The sequence below is a fragment of the Aulonocara sp. 'chitande type north' Nkhata Bay genome, linkage group LG5 (genome assembly GCF_057382095.1).
Source record: "Aulonocara sp. 'chitande type north' Nkhata Bay isolate Kocher_YH1m ecotype deep benthic linkage group LG5, A_spYH_male_GT1.1, whole genome shotgun sequence".
Classification (NCBI taxonomy): Eukaryota; Metazoa; Chordata; class Actinopteri; order Cichliformes; family Cichlidae; genus Aulonocara; species Aulonocara sp. 'chitande type north' Nkhata Bay.
In genome coordinates this window covers 24,493,401-24,509,202 of record NC_141348.1, presented here as the reverse complement: position 1 = coordinate 24,509,202, position 15,802 = coordinate 24,493,401, and the positions used below count along the sequence as shown (strand labels likewise).

Below are 15,802 nucleotides of genomic sequence, written 5' to 3'. Positions count from 1 at the left end.
ACCAGTGCGCTAAAGCTCGGATGCGGATGGCTGACTCATCAAACAGTGAGAGTACAGGCCATTAACGTAAGCAAACCTGTGATTAAAGGACCTGATTCTTTCCACAGGTGAGGTTTGCGCTGGAATGTAAGGAGAGCCGAGGGCCTCACCTGCTGCTGCTGTACAGTCAGAAACAGGGAGGCACAATGAAAGGCGAGTGGGCGGGGTTTGCTCCATTTTCTCTGTCTGTCTGAGAAGTTTGCACCAAATCACTGGAGTCAGGTGTACCTGGAGAAACGCCGTCATTCAGAGCAGCACGTTTGCGGTTTATCCCGGATTTACCTGCCGGCGAGAATGCGCCAATGATCCGCTGAAGCCGAGAATCGTAGCTACGCATCAACTAATCAATAACAATGAAGAAGGGGTCGCTGAATTTTCTGGGTCGAAAGAATCATTCTCTATTCGACACCAATGTCAAAATGCAGGAGATGGGTGAGTAGAGTCTAGTGCGGTCTGTTTATAAGAGCAGGTATCTACGCCTACAGCGAAGAGCAGCACGACCTTTGGACTTGGTGTTGCAATAGGACACATATGTTTCCACCAAGCTCCAAACTTTAGACGTGCTGACAGGAGTGAATCCTTCAGGTGCTTTAAACAAGTAGCAGCAGGTGTCATCTATGAATTTTGTTCGGTGTTTTTAACAAAAGTAAATCCATATTTTAAATCCAAGAGTCTGGGTCCTCTTCAGACTGTGTTCACTTTGATCCAAGTTAAGATTTCTCAGACAAAACTGAAGTTTTCATCTAGAATAGCTAAATGTGTACCTTGGGTGTATTTCATATGAGTCAGCTACTCTTAGACATACAATCCACGGTGTTATAGATGAAAACAGAAATCTGTTACCGGTACTTTTATTTACCTGACACAAACAAATTCACTCTTCTGGCCACAACAATGCATAACAGCATATTTCCATAGTACAACAGCTGGGCAAGCTCCATCTGCTGAGCAAGAGTGTGTGATGCAGTTTAAAGCCTTAAAAAAAGGAAACACAAGTTCATAGCTTAATAATAAAAATATTACTTTCACACACTGATATCAGTTTACTGATAAGCTCTAAGTGACTTTAGTGGAATTTGACTAGTGAAAGCAGAAAAGGAGAGGGCAATTTCTATGCAAAGCTGCAACACAGGAGAGATCATTTGCCTATTTAAATCAGAAAGGGGCGCAATAAGAAAAACGAATCATTTGCTTAGACTGGTTTAATACCGCAGCCAATTCATTCTGTAGTTCCCACATTTTTCTGAAATGACACAGAAGTGCATAAAAGCTATGAGGACCTACACCCTGTGACTACTGGGAATAGGTGGGAAAACAGTTCCCTTTCCTTGTCTATTATGACAGGCTCCTCTGTCACGCTGCTTCTTGTGTCTGCTTTTGTAATAGAAAGCTAAATGAACACATAGAGTAAGAATCTTCAAGTGACAAGTGTCTTTCAGCAGTCAGTGTCATACTGGAACAAAGGTGTGACTTCTAGGTTTACGTTCTCAAATCATCAGTTTCCCAGGAATGTTATTGCTTGTCTTCCACATCTGAAAATGACTATGGTCATGTTTCGGGTCTCTTCCTCGGTGCACTTTTAAGTCATCATTGAGTGTCTTGTGTCATCCCGTGACTTAGATACATACAGAAAAACCAGGCTTTTCCACTGACATGAAAGACAAATGCGACTGGTCTCTTAACCACTTTGACTTAAGAATGGACGATCATTGTGTGGCACTGTTTGTTTAAAGAACAAAGGGTTATGCAACATAAAAGCAGCAACATTGGCTGCATGTTATGAAGCGCCTCTCAAAGAGTGAACACAGTTAAAGCGAGTTTTTTCCCCAAGAATAAACCTTGAATTCATTCTTCCAGGCTTTGCGACAGATAAACTATTTACGTCTGGCTATATGATAAACATTGTGGTGTTGTACAGCAAGCAGAAGGTGGTGCAATGGATTTCAGTTGGCACCATAACTGTTTTCCCTTAAACACAATGGTGGACTTTAAATAAAGACTGCAATCATCGGCTCAGTTGTGCATAGCTATTTTGTTGTCAACAACCAACGGCCACACAGCAGATTATTAGACTGACTGACAGCTACTTAGAGGACACTTGGATGCACACAGTATCTCATTACCTGCACACTGCAAGTGTACAACATCATTGTTTTGGCCTTGACTGGCAGATTAATGATGGAGATTTGATTAGTAATTTAATAGCTGAATCAATTCAATTGAACTTGCTTTGCTACCAGAGGCCCGCTGGATATTAATGATCTACTTTTTTCTTTTTCACAGACAATGTAGAGTTGGTCCTGGGGTCATCTGCAACTCATGAGTCAGGGACTGCGAGTGTGCGAGCTAGACCCACAGTGAAGCATGGTGCTGTGAGTATCTCTGTGAAACCATGTGGTTCACATCAATTTTTACGTTCATTACCCAGTTTCTGAAATTGAAATGACATGTTTTACGTGTCTCCTGTCTCTCTACCCTCACCATAATCAGTCACAGCAGATGGCTGCCTCTCTCAGAGCCTGCCAGAGGCTTCTTCCTGTTAAAAGGGAGTTTTTCCTTCCCACTGACACCAACTACTTGCTAATAGGGGGTCATCTGATTACTGGGGTTTTCCCTGTATTATTGTCGGGTCTTTACCTTACAATGTAAAGCCCTTTGGGGCAACTGTTGTGATTTGACACTACATAAAATGGAATTTAATGAATAAGATTTGCATGTGAACAGCTCCACCATTTTATTCAGTCTCAAACCCTGCGCCTGCAGATGCAAATGAACTGATAGCTGACAGTTTAGTGTTTAAAGAGTTTATTTACTCGTGCAATCTGATGTGTGACGTGGTCCGCACAGTAAAAGTCTCCACAGAGAGATCACGACTTATTTTCTTCCAGTATCTCATGTGGGAGTGATAATGCTCATTTCTTTTTTTAGAATGACATGAAATATGACTATAAAAAAACGACATATCTCACAGCGATGCTGTCTCAACAGGTAATTTGCAGAAAACATGATCAATGATCTTCTGCAGGTCACATCACACTGCGCACAAAAGCTACAGCTGCCAAAGTTGCCATAAGACATTAGAGCAAGTCAATTACAATTTAGTCTTGCACTTAAAGTCTCCCATTGCATTGTCATGTTGCAGACAAAAATGCAAAGCTCATCTGAGCACTTGGTTCACACACCTCAGCTCAGTGTTTTCTGGGAGTGTTCTGTGAATGTGTCTGTGGCATGTGGATGCGGCACACCCTGCAGCACATGGGCAGGACAGCTCTGAGCGCTGCGACAGATGAACGTGAGTCATAGCGCGGAGAAAAGGCGAGATGGAATCAAACTGGATCATACGCTGTCTTTAATGGCACGCCCTCGCTCCGTGATGCAGTTTTCATACCTTTCCAAATAGCTACGCAACTGGGATTATTAGCAAAAGAGGGTGTTATTCAAGGTGTGATATATCTTTTAGGACGGCAGCTGCCTGAAACTGAAGATTTTTATTCTTATCTATTGATGCTGATTTAATTCATTACTGCATACAATCAGCATGGCTGAAACGTGGTATAAGGGGAGCTCTTAGGGCATAAATTGAGTCCAGTTAAAAATGTCCTTGTTGCTTTCCTCCTCAAATGGTCTGCAGCAGACTAAGATCAAAAGGATACAGCTGTTATGTATTCCTGGACTGAATATCTGCCCATTTGAAGGACATATAACTTTCCAAGTTTCTTAGATTTGTATTGTGTCAACACAGTCTCTATTTATTTGGTGTCGTAGAGAGAACAGCAACGTACTTTCCATAACTCTTCCTCTATTTTGCCCCTCTTGCCTACAACATAAAACACCCATGTATCTAAGTAACACGCAGTTTTCTCAGCCAGGCCCATCTTAGACAATGTGATGAATAATAGGTGTATCCTCTGATTCACCAAATATTTCTCATCACTCAAGTATGCAAACGTGTTTTCTTTTCTTTTTTTTAAACCTCTAGCTGTTTTATGTTGAAGAAGCCTAAAGGTTAGACATGTACCTAAGTTGCTGCAAAGCAGTCTGACATATTTAGTACTTAATTTTGTGAACATAAGGCACCGTAAACCACCATCATAGAATTTTCACGTAACAGCACATTGAAATGATTTTGGCAGCTACTTCAGTTCTGCTGACGCTAAAAATGCTGCAAGCATTGGACAGGCCAACCTGTTTTCAAGGAACACTGAGAGCTGATATAGTTGAGAACTGGTTTGTGCACCTCAAGACCAAATACTTGCCAGACAAAAATCTCTGTACATACAGGCTACAGTATATAGCCTTATCGCAATTTTACTGTTGATCTTTGTCTCTTGTGTTAAGAGGTTTGAAAAATCAAGTCTGATGGTGTTTAATTTTCTTCCCTCGCAGTCCTTGTCTGAGAGTTTCCAAGGCTTTGCTGTCCCAATGCCGAAAGTCCCTCTCCTGCCCCCTGTCAATGGTCCAAAGACCAACGGTTCAGGTGAGCATCTAGCTACCTTCCAATATGTACTTTAGGTTTAACTTGACTAAAAGGCAAGAATCCCATTAATTAGACCCTAAAAAGTCCACATAACTTGTGGGGCTTTTGCTCAGACTCGGTTGATGGATCACAGCAATCAAAATAAAGAGGAAAAAAAGGAGGGCAGGTTAATGTTTGCTCGGGCATTGCTCAATAACTCCCCCTGAAAATGTCCAAACGGTCATACCAGATGCCAAATATATTTACATAATGGGAGTGTTAGCATTCTCAATAATAAGTGGAAACCATTTACTTCTTTTATTTCCTTTTTTAACAATTCTAAATTTATGTAAGAAAGCTGAATTTAAAGCTTTATAAAGAATTTTCTTATTCTTTATAATCGTTTCTGCCTCTTTAATAATATTCTTATTATTGCATATTATATGCACAAATGAATTGCACTCTTTAAATGAAACAGACGGATTTCAATTTTAGTCTCTTATTTATGCAGCAAGTTTGCATATTTGAATACTGTATCTGTTTCTGCAAAAACCTTTCTCATTTGTCCTGTCTTCTCATCCACAGTTGGTTGGGATCCATTGTCCAATGGCTCCATTACTTCAGTGCCTAACCTTGATAAAGGGGAAATATTTGTTCCTCCTCCTCCTTCTGTAGCACCTCCACCACCTCCAAGTGAATGGATTCCACCTCCACCAGACTTCCTGGGTGACTTAAACACTCTAGACCTAGCAACCATACAGCCTCCTTCCATGCCCGCACCAAACCCTCCTTCAGTAGAACCAAAGGATTTATCCTTCCTAAAACCACCACCAATGGCTCCACCAAAGCCTCCATCTACCACTTCTACTGGCTCTCCATCATCCATACCCATCTCTAGTCCACCATCAGCTCAAGTTCCAGAGCATCCAAAATTTGCCGCCCCACAGCCCCCTACTGAAAGGCAACAGAAGACTCAGAAGAAACCTCCTCCAAAGCCCATTAGAATTTCCTCAGTCTCCAACTCTGACTCCCCCCCACAGACTCCTGCACCACCACCCCCTGTGCAGACACCCACATTGTCCACTTTCAATCCCCAAAACACAGCAAAGGTTAACACTGCTCCTAAGACCTCATTTCTCAATGTGTTTGAAGACCGTGACAAAAAACCTAAGCACATGTTACTCCTGGAAGATTCCGGGTCTTCCAGCTCTGGCCCTGTTCTCGTCAAGGTGGACGGTAATGCTCCCAAAGTGCCTACACTATCTAAACCAGTTCCCATTGTAAAGGAGCTGGAGGAGAATTTACAAGTTGCCCAACCTTCTGAATCTACCCTATTTGAGCAAAAGACAGTGACTAAGACAGAGACTAAGACAAAGGCTAAAACAGAGACAATTTCAGTGCAACCAGAAATAACCAAACCAGTACAGCCACCGCCTCAGAAGTCTCTACAGCTTGATGAAGTTGACAATACTCAGATTAATTTAGAGACAAGCAAGGACAAACTTGGAGAGAACCAAGGTCCAAAAGCAGAAAGTCCAAAAGCAGAAAATCCTAGAGAGTACCAAAGTCCAACCCCAGTCAAACCTGGAGAGTACCAAAGTCCAACCCCAGTCAAACCTGTACGGTATCAAAATCCAAACCAGAAATACAGTCCGATATTGGATCACAAACTACGTAACCTGAAAGGAAGTGAAACCCATGGAGCACGAGACGGGAATGCAGCTTCTCCGCTGGCTCTTCTAAAGGCAGCTAAAGAAAGAGAGAAAAACAGAACGACGCACTCTGTTTCACAGGAAAACAGTGGAAAGAACAATGAGCAGCCAAGTATTCACTCAAGTGACCTTTCAAGTTCTGGCTCTTCAGCTGTAAAACTGACAGAAAAAATATTACCAGAGACTCCAAAATCCTTCAGTCCAGTAGACCGTCCACAAACAAATGATGCTCCTGAAACTTCAAGCAGTCATGCCCTGGTCAATGGTCAGGCACCATCTACCAGTCCAGCTCTCAACAGGATCATAGAAACCCCTGCTGTTAGCAAAAAAGCAGAGGAGAGACAAAAGGCATATCAAAGCAGCTCACTGTCTCAGACTCCACAACCTGAGGGCAATAAAGATGGGTTCAGCATGCCATTACTGCCTCCACCACCAGAGTTTGATGATTTAAGCAAGATTATGGACCTGCCACCTTCCATCATTCCACCGGACCCTCCCACAAAAAAGGCACCGTCACCACCTGTAACCTCTCTTTCCCCTGCCTCAGTTCAGTATCCTTTGAATAAGACACAACCCTCTGCAAGTCCTCCCTCTTCAGTTCCACCTCCTCCTCTGAAGACAGCACCTTCAGCTTCAATTCCACCTCCTTCTCTGAATACAGCACTTCCCTCTTCAATTCCACCTCCTCCTCTGAAGACAGCACCTCCCTCTTCAATTCCACCTCCTCCTCTGAAGACAGCACCTACAGCTTCAATTCCACCTCCTCCTCTGAAGACAGCACCTCCAGCTTCAGTTCCACCTCCTCCTCTGAATACAGCACCTCCCTCTTCAATTCCACCTCCTCCTCTGAAGACAGCACCTACAGCTTCAATTCCACCTCCTCCTCTGAAGACAGCACCTCCAGCTTCAATTCCACCTCCTCCTCTGAAGACAGCACCTCCAGCTTCAATTCCACCTCCTCCTCCTCTGAACCACCCACCTCCTAATGTCCAACCAAAGACACAAGTCCAGACAAAACCCAAGCCAGACTCCACTCAGCCAGCACGCACTCTGGAACAAAGACATTTTGATCTCCAGTGCATCCTAAAAAAGAAGCTGGAGGAAATGGCCCCCAAAATTTCCCACCAAAAGGAAGATGTAGAGCCTTCCTCTGATGAATGGGAGTCCAATGACCAGCTCAAATCACCAACTACCAAATATCACCAGAAAGCAGCAACTCTGGACATGAGGGAGCTGCAGCATAAAGTGAACAAAAAATATCCAGATAACTCGCCAACAAAAGTTTTGACCAGGTAAGACTGTCATGCTCAAATGTCACACATTGACTTTTTAAGATGCCAAAACTCACTGGTTGGCTAATATATTCATACATAAAATGTTCTTCTTTTCAGCAATGGGCCGAAGTCTAAATATCAACATGGTATGACTTTCACAGTTCGGCCTGGAACCAAAAATCCTATTACTTATCATGAGTAGCGGGGATTATTAAGGGTCTTTCGATTCTTGGACATGTTGAGACCTTCAACACAGACTATGGGACACAACGTGTGTGAAACTACACTTTTATCAGCAGCAGTGTGGACCACAGCTGAAAAAGAAGGCTTCACACAGGTTATTTACACACTGGGTAGCAAATATGTTAAGAATGCCTGTTGACAAAGGACTGCCGAATCATAAAGACAAACACGACACAGTCACTGTCAAATGGTGTTTTCTTTTCCATTGTGTCACAGTCAGAAAGAACGTTTTAAACATTTGTGTAGTTGCTGCTAATTATTTAGTCTTAAGCTATATTTTGCTATATGTTGACTTTTTAACCATAGCTTTGGGTAATGTTATTGTATAGGAAAACTCCATTAATATTCAAATAAAAAAAGTTTAAAGTTTTTAAAAAGTCTTTTATAAAACAATGAGAAAATTTAATTGTAAAATATAGTAATTTGGAGCATAACTGTTATTATTTCATGCTGTAATTACCTGCCAAATAATGGGAAATGTTCTTTCACTGTTACATCTCGATTATGAAAGTCTTATGGCGCAGAGTAGTAGGGGGTCTAGTGTGATTCTCACATTTATCCCAAAAAATCCTTTATGGTTTGTATTGGATTTTCTATACTACTACGATAAAGAGTGTTAATCTAGTTACGTATACATTGTTATTGATGGAGATATCAATTTGTATAATATGAAAATCACATTTGGACATTGCAAGATGTAGTTATATGTACATGTTAAAGTTGTATATAGAAAGTTATCAAATTAAGACATTCAACTCTAAGTAGGAAATAAATGTAACAAATTGCTGAGTACACATGGCTTGCATGTGTACTCAATTGTATGTAAAAACACTGCAGTGATTTGCATCATCCTAGTAATTAAAGCTTTTAGCTGTGGCTCAGAATGTAAGTGCAGATTTAATATACTGGTAAATTCCCAGGGTGCAGTATTGTTTAGTTTGTGGCTTTAGTTTGTTGTTAGGTGGTTGCTAGACAGTGTGACATCATCGTAATATGTCATGCTTAGTTTTTGGGATATAAATTATGTGTTACTGTTGTGAAATTAAAATGATACAATACTTTTATAAGGCTCTTGTAGGTGCATAAAAGCTACAAATGTGTCATTGTGCCACATTGTCAGGTGGCTGCTAGGCAACATGATGACCTCATAATATTTTATATAAACAAGAATCGTCAGGGCCCCATGAAGAACCTGTGTGCCAACTCCAGATCATGTAGGAGCTTGTGTGCAAACAGATTTTTTTGTAATAAAGTAAGATATAAGCTAGCTGAAGAACTGGTTTAAGTTTTTTTTTCCCTCCTAAGAATTGTCCCAAATAGCATCACGCAATTAATTCCAAATAATTCCAAGATTCTGCTAACGAAGAAATTTAGATTTAATTATTAGGCGTTTTTTGTGGTTGTTGACGCAAATAACCAAAACACATCAAAGCACATGTAATTTAACCTCCATGAAAGGCCTTAAATGTACCAAAAGTTATAGATCATTATCTACATCAGACCTCACATTGACACTGTTAGTGAATGACTGGGGTTTGCGTCAGCCACATCCTTACCAACACAGTGGTTTATATTTACAGGGCATGTGATCAAAAAGTTCCACCAATAAAATAAGAAACATACTCAATTTAGCTACTATGCTACTCAAGATGGTTTCCTTCATTGCTTCTCCGGGGCTGCCATTGCTTCTGCTATTTATTTTTATTTTTAGATGGCTTCACTGAAGTCCCACCCCATGTGTTGAAATGTCTTTTGCGTCAAAGTGAACCATTCTGAATCTGGAAGATTTAAGAGTGGTTTGTCTGAGGTCGAGCATTTTTGTCCTGTTTTTTTTTCCCCCCCCTATATTTACTGGGTAAAACACCATCACTGTCAGTGCACAGTTGTACTGTAACATCCTGGGTAAGCATTCTTTTCAAATAAAAAACTTTCACTCACAACCAAGTTGTATTTCCTTCTACTATTGTCCTTTTCCACAAAATGAATTTCCAAGTTAAAAGCCTAACAGGAATTCCAAGTATCAACTCCAAAATAGCTGCAGTGCTGGAAGCAGTGCAGAGGTGCATAAGGACATGACCTTGAAGGAGGGGGTTGAGGTTTATGGCTTTTCGGGGAAGAGGAACTTATTGACTGCACTTTGTGTATCCTTGAAAACTCCTCTTATTCCCACTACCTCACAGTAGTAACAGTTTATCATATCTGATCTCAGTAAACACAAAGAACACACCAAATGATGCCACTGATAACATTAAGTTACCTTTAATGTAAAATTCTGCAATACAAATGTGCTGCTTTGATGCAGTTACACAAAGACAAACTATACAGTATGAAAGAAGTGGATAGTGAGGCTGTGATTAGTAGTCATAGAGAGAATAAAAATATGGACGCAGCTATCTGGTCAGAAAAATTAATCAAATGAAGTCAAAGTGCTATAAGCCTACATTTGATGTGAAGACCACCTAAGGGCGAAAGCTGCAGTTGCAAAAAGACTCTCCTACAGAATTCCTCCTATACCCTTCAATAGCTCACTTAGTGGCTAACGACGTGTCAATCGCGTCACTAGCCAATGACTAAGCATTTTAGATCAGACCTGCCCCTCTGTAGAATGTCCATTTTTTACAACCAAGATGGGGACAGCAGAAACGCTCATCACTATGTAACTAGGTCCATTTTATGCTCTCTATGTTAGTAATGCACAAAAACCATGACTAGGAGAGCAGAATTCCCAATATTGTGCGGTTTTTGGGGGCTAAATTAAGGTGAGAGCTTTCAATAGATTTTCATTTCTGCAAAATGACACCTCAGGAATGAGGGGAGAGTAGTGAGGGGAAAACAGTGCTTTCCTTCAGTGCATTTCCAACTGATCGGTCTAAGAAGAGGAACTGGGAATGCCATCAGCTGGACCCACTTTATGGTGAAGCACAAGATGATCCCAGCCTACTGTTGTGAGGGTGGAGGAGCCATTGTGAAGCCAGCTCACACCTTTGACATAGTCCTGGTGCCGCCGGTCTCGGAGTCTACAAACAAATATGTGATTAGTGTTTTTAATAATACAACAAACTAAATGCTTTCAGCATGAAGTACAAGCACTCACATTTCTCGCAGTTCAGAGTCCATAACAGCAACGCTACAGTCATCACTAACAGAGGCTAGCAAGGGTGTGCTGGGAAGAAAAGGAAGACGTCAGAATTTTGTGAAAGAGCAATAAAGCCAAAGGTGAGATCGTGACACACTTTACATTTACCTGTGTGTGGAGAAGGCCAGCCCATTAACTCTACGGCTGTGAACGTTCTCCACCTGAGACGGCTCCGATCCCAGGAAATCTTTCACAGTCACCCTGCCGAGCTCATCGCCTGAGACACGATGAGAGTGAAAGAAAAAAAGGAAATCAACTTTTTCTCAATTAAACTCAGCTTTTAATCAAATGTGACCAAGTGCAGCGTCTTACCAAAAGCAATGGTGCTTCTGTGGTGAGGGTGCCAAGCTAGAGAAGTAGGGGAGCAGCTAGGTGACTCTACATCTGAGGCAAAACAAAAACAGAAACTGAGAATGGGCTTGCCATCTGTCATTACTTACACAGGACATCCTGTACAGCATAGACACTGACATATTTCCAAGAGAGCCTATAAACAGATTCCAGGAACAATAAGACAAATTCCTTCTTTAATCATCCAGACAAAAATCAAACACTAGGTAGCTAATTAGGTAATTAGGCACTCTATATAACTCTTTACCCCTTGAAAGTAACCCTTAAAGCTCTTTTGTGAACTGAGAGGTTTCTGTCATATTTCAGGCCTGCTTATAGTACTAAATGATGGAATCTGGATCTAAAGTTAGTGAGGGTGGTTTCTGCCTATGCAGCCACTCCTGGACAAACCTGAAAACTACTATAATGGTCCTGAAATCACATCTTTATGGGTTTGGAGGTGTCAAAATCCATCATTCGGAGGACAGATAAAGTCTCCAAATGTGGGGGAAAAGTTAAGGCTCTGGATTTGGATTGATTACTTTGGTAATGGCTGCGTATTTGGAGGAATCAACTCCATTGCAGGTGCAATAGTCTCTACCTGCTAGGTATTAGTATATACTCCTATTTTAGCACATATACATTTGCAGAGTGAATGACTGCTGCATAGTGTGTGTACTGGCATAAATATGTAAACATAACTGTTTGTTTTGGAACAAATTTTACTCTCTGTCATACTTCATTTCCTGTGGAGCTCTTCCAAATCTCGACTATTCTTGCAGTAGTGTTTGGCAAAAGTGGTTATCAAAGCTTGGTGACGTAGCTTACCTATTCTTGATGCAGGTTTGTTGGGCTTCCTCCTGTCCCACAACAACACACGGCCGTCCTAAAGAAGGGGTGAGAAGAAGAAGTAGTTTAGTTTATCTGAATGATTGCAGCTCTGTGGTCCAAAAAATAAACCTCACTGACAAAAATGCAAACAACATGCTGATTAGTATCTTACTTGGCTACAGGAGAGAAACAGAGACTCATCTGTAGGACTGCAGGCAACACAAGTGACTGGCTGTGTGTGCACTGGCGGAAGAAAAAACCCAAGAACTGTTGAGTTAAACTTTTCACATCAATGACATTTATGACATTTTTGGCTTTTTAAAACCATTTTAATATAAAACTTTCCTTCAGCAATTAATCGTTCCAAAGAGTCAATAGGAATATGACACTGGGATAGTCTGGTAATGTCAGCAATAGAAAAAAAACCCTTGGTAAATTAATTAATCTAAAATCTATACATACAGGAATGCTACCAAAAATAAACATTCTTTGCTTTTATTTTTCCACATTGAGGAGAAAAAAGCATTTTTGTAAGTTTTGTGCATTTCTGTATGAAGAACTGTTAAGATGATGCTTACCATTGTAGGTAGTGACAACTGTTTCCTGACTTAGATCCCAGACTTTAATTCTGTAATAATAAGCAAAGATGCACTTTAAGGGATGACAACTCAAAAATTAATTAAGCCAAAGTTTGAAACAAAAGCAATTAACATTGCTTCTGCTCTGTTGTGACAGGTGGAATGGTGTATGTATGTTCATGTAAAACAAGTCTAACCTGCAGTCCATGCTGCCAGTGACTGCAGCGGTTGCTCCAACCACGGGGCTTACTGTGGTGACAATATGGTCATGATCATGCTTGGTAAAGCGATTAACCAGTAGACATTCATCCTCTGCTAGTTCCCAGAGCTCCAAGGCACCTGCACAGAAAAATGAGGCCAGTTTCATACAAGCCTCAAGTGTGTGCTTGATTCATCTGCCATAAAAAACATTTCATTACCTGAATCTGACGCAACAATAATTCCCTTCTCTGACACCCATTTGACATCTGTGACACCAGCCTCAGTCTGCACACCAGCTTTGCAGAATCCCTCACTGGGGGCCTGGTCAGGGTCGCTGTAGATCCAAACAGATCCCTGCCAGCTTCTGCCAGAGAGGCTGGAGGCACCAAGTAGCAGGGTGCCATCTGTGGAGAAAACCCAACGAGAAAACCCTTCAAATATCTATATTTTCATTCATCGCCTGCCAGTTAAGATTACTCTGACTAGTATTCAACATAAAATGTTATTTATTTAACATTTCCAACGTAGGACTTGAACAGTTTAGCACAAATGTAAACACACTAATAATAACCAACTAGCGGCTCCACGTGTTTACACGTTAACCTTCAGCTAGCGCTCCTTTTCCCTACCTGCTCTGTATTGTGCCGCGCACAGGTGCCTCTCCATGCACGCTGGAGCATTGGGGGGTATGTCCCACCGGTTTTCCTTGGTCATGCTAGTATCCACGGAACTATTCATCCAGAAACCGCACTTTAAATGTTGATGAGATTTCCTAAACTTCTACAACACAACTCCTGCGTTAGCTAGCTAATGCTACTGCAGAAATGCTGCAGGCTTTGTCTTTAGTTTATTTGGAAAATATTATTACTATCATTAATAGTACACAGTCGGTTCCTAAAAACACGATTAAGCCTGAATGCATGAAAAACGAGTCCGTAATTTTTTCGTTTCGCGAATGAATGACCGGGAGAAGCGCAACACATGGGACTATTAGCAAACACTTCCTGTCTGGTGTAGCTTTTTCTTCTTCTTCTTCTTCTTCTTCTTCTTTTTGGCCGCATGCACAGTTCCAGACATGTTACTGCCCTCTGCAGTATTATTAGGCTTATGCGGCCTCTTCAAAGGTTTAATGCTGTAACGTAATGCAGCACTGCCACCTGCAGTTACTATAGTTTTGTATTTCTATATCATGTTTTTATGTTTTTATTTATTTCGTTTTAACTTTTTGTTTTGAACGCTGTTTAGTTTCAGTTAATTTTCGGAGTGCGTTTGCTCATTTACTTTGAGTTTTTATTCGTTTCAGTGTTAGAATTTTTTTTGATGATAACTCATATTTATAACTTATGGATGGCAAATAATGCTGATGCCTTTTTTCTCCCTGTGGCAGAAACAAGTTTTTGTTGTAGCTTCTTTCTTCCGAAAAATAAGACATAATTCCAGCCTGTACTTTGATGTGAACTCCCATGTCAGTTAGTTAGTATGTTAGTTACAGACAAATCAGTCCGTGAGTTAATCTTTTCTTTTATTACATTTTTTCATTCCCAGGCTGATACAGCTAGCTACAGATACGAACTTCTAGATTCGCAATTCGGCAGATAGCCTATTTTGATGTTTATTTCACTTTTGTAATGCTCGTGCCGAGTCAACAGCTAACTGAACTGCTTTAAAGCTCTTCAGCTTTTCATCACGCCATCTGGTTTTGATCATAAAGATAAAATAAACCTGATCACTGCCTTTTGTAGATGGCATTGTATCTGCTGATAGGTTCATTGTTCACTGTAAAACTTGGAATTTCTACAATAACTTAAGGTATTATTATTATTATTATTATTATTATTATTATTATTTACAGCATATTTACTGTTTTATAATTTATTACAGGATTAGCATTGTTTTTTCCAGTTAATATGAGTGTAGCACTATTAGCTCTTTGAAAAATAAAGCAAGTTTAAACATTACATTTAAACCATCAAAAAAATGTGAATGTCTGCCATCCTAATATCGTCTAGTAACACAGCTATTTCATCATTAGCAATTCTATTAAAATATTCACCTAATGATGGAACGAGATGCAAAGACAGAGGACCACAAACTTATCTTGAAGGGGTATCTGTCTACCACAATCTATCCAATAGTTGAGATTCCTCTTTCTAAATATCACAGTAGAAGAATTGAGAATAACTACTTCATTGTCACACAACAAGATCAATGTTCATATTAGTGAATCTTTCAATAAAAGGATTTCAAGCTGGGTGACAGGTTTCCCCAGTGCCCTCTTATTGCCCAAGAAATCTGATATTGTCCTGTTTTCTGGGGCTTTAGAAGATAAATTCTGTGCCACAAGTCATATGTGACTATGGCATGACTATTTGGCCAGCTACATTCAGAACTTAATTTGATGTATAAATTATGTTACATATATTTTCCCTTTTTTTCAGGTCTTCAGGATTGGGAGGACATCAGACCCCCTTCTGCTATTTCACATAATTCCCATGTCCTCCAAGATCCTATTGTTTTTTGCCATCTCTTATCAAACAGGAGGCTGAGCTGGAGGTGGAAAAGCTGAAGATGCTAAGACTTTTATCGGGAGTGACCACAACTGTCAGCTCAGGCTGAGCAGTTTGGAGAGAAAGGTAGAGAGGCAAGACTGAGAAGGCTTGGACGTTCTCACCGGGGACGGTGGAGATATTGGACAAAAGATGTTAAATATGCCATTTAACATGCCATTCATGGATTTAGTGATGGAGGACATTCAGAGGGTTGGTTGTCAAAGAGAACGCTAGGGATAGGGTGAGGGTGGAGGCTGATGATTCACTGTGGTGACCACTGGTTGCAGCCAAAAGAGGAAGAAAACATTGTTGATATATTTTAAAGCATTTTTAAACTTCATGTGCAAATACTGCAAAAAAAAAAGTAAACGAAGAAGAAAAAGCCATGACATAACATTATGGATGTAATATCCATTGGAGGTAGAGCCGGTCATCTACTAATCAGAAGGTTTG

General features: G+C 40.6%; 2 protein-coding genes across 2 annotated transcripts; one reads left to right on the top strand and one right to left on the bottom strand.

Annotated features, from left to right (window-relative positions):
* The first annotated feature begins 217 nt into the window (after positions 1-217).
* On the top strand, positions 218-8,991 carry LOC147330645 (uncharacterized). Its single transcript, XM_086292365.1, has 5 exons — positions 218-471; positions 2,323-2,411; positions 4,426-4,516; positions 5,081-7,499; positions 7,599-8,991. The coding sequence occupies exons 1-5, from the start codon at positions 393-395 to the stop codon at positions 7,681-7,683; spliced, it is 2,763 nt and encodes a 920-aa protein (XP_086148491.1). The 5' UTR covers positions 218-392; the 3' UTR covers positions 7,684-8,991.
* Positions 8,992-9,965: 974 nt separating this feature from the next.
* wdr77 (WD repeat domain 77) lies at positions 9,966-13,844 on the bottom strand. Its single transcript, XM_086294220.1, has 10 exons — positions 13,430-13,844; positions 13,019-13,204; positions 12,797-12,938; positions 12,600-12,649; positions 12,194-12,264; positions 12,019-12,076; positions 11,173-11,244; positions 10,969-11,077; positions 10,819-10,887; positions 9,966-10,741 (listed from the first exon to the last, which is right to left on the bottom strand). The coding sequence occupies exons 1-10, from the start codon at positions 13,536-13,538 to the stop codon at positions 10,594-10,596; spliced, it is 1,014 nt and encodes a 337-aa protein (XP_086150346.1). The 5' UTR covers positions 13,539-13,844; the 3' UTR covers positions 9,966-10,593.
* Between the last annotated feature and the right edge of the window lie 1,958 nt (positions 13,845-15,802).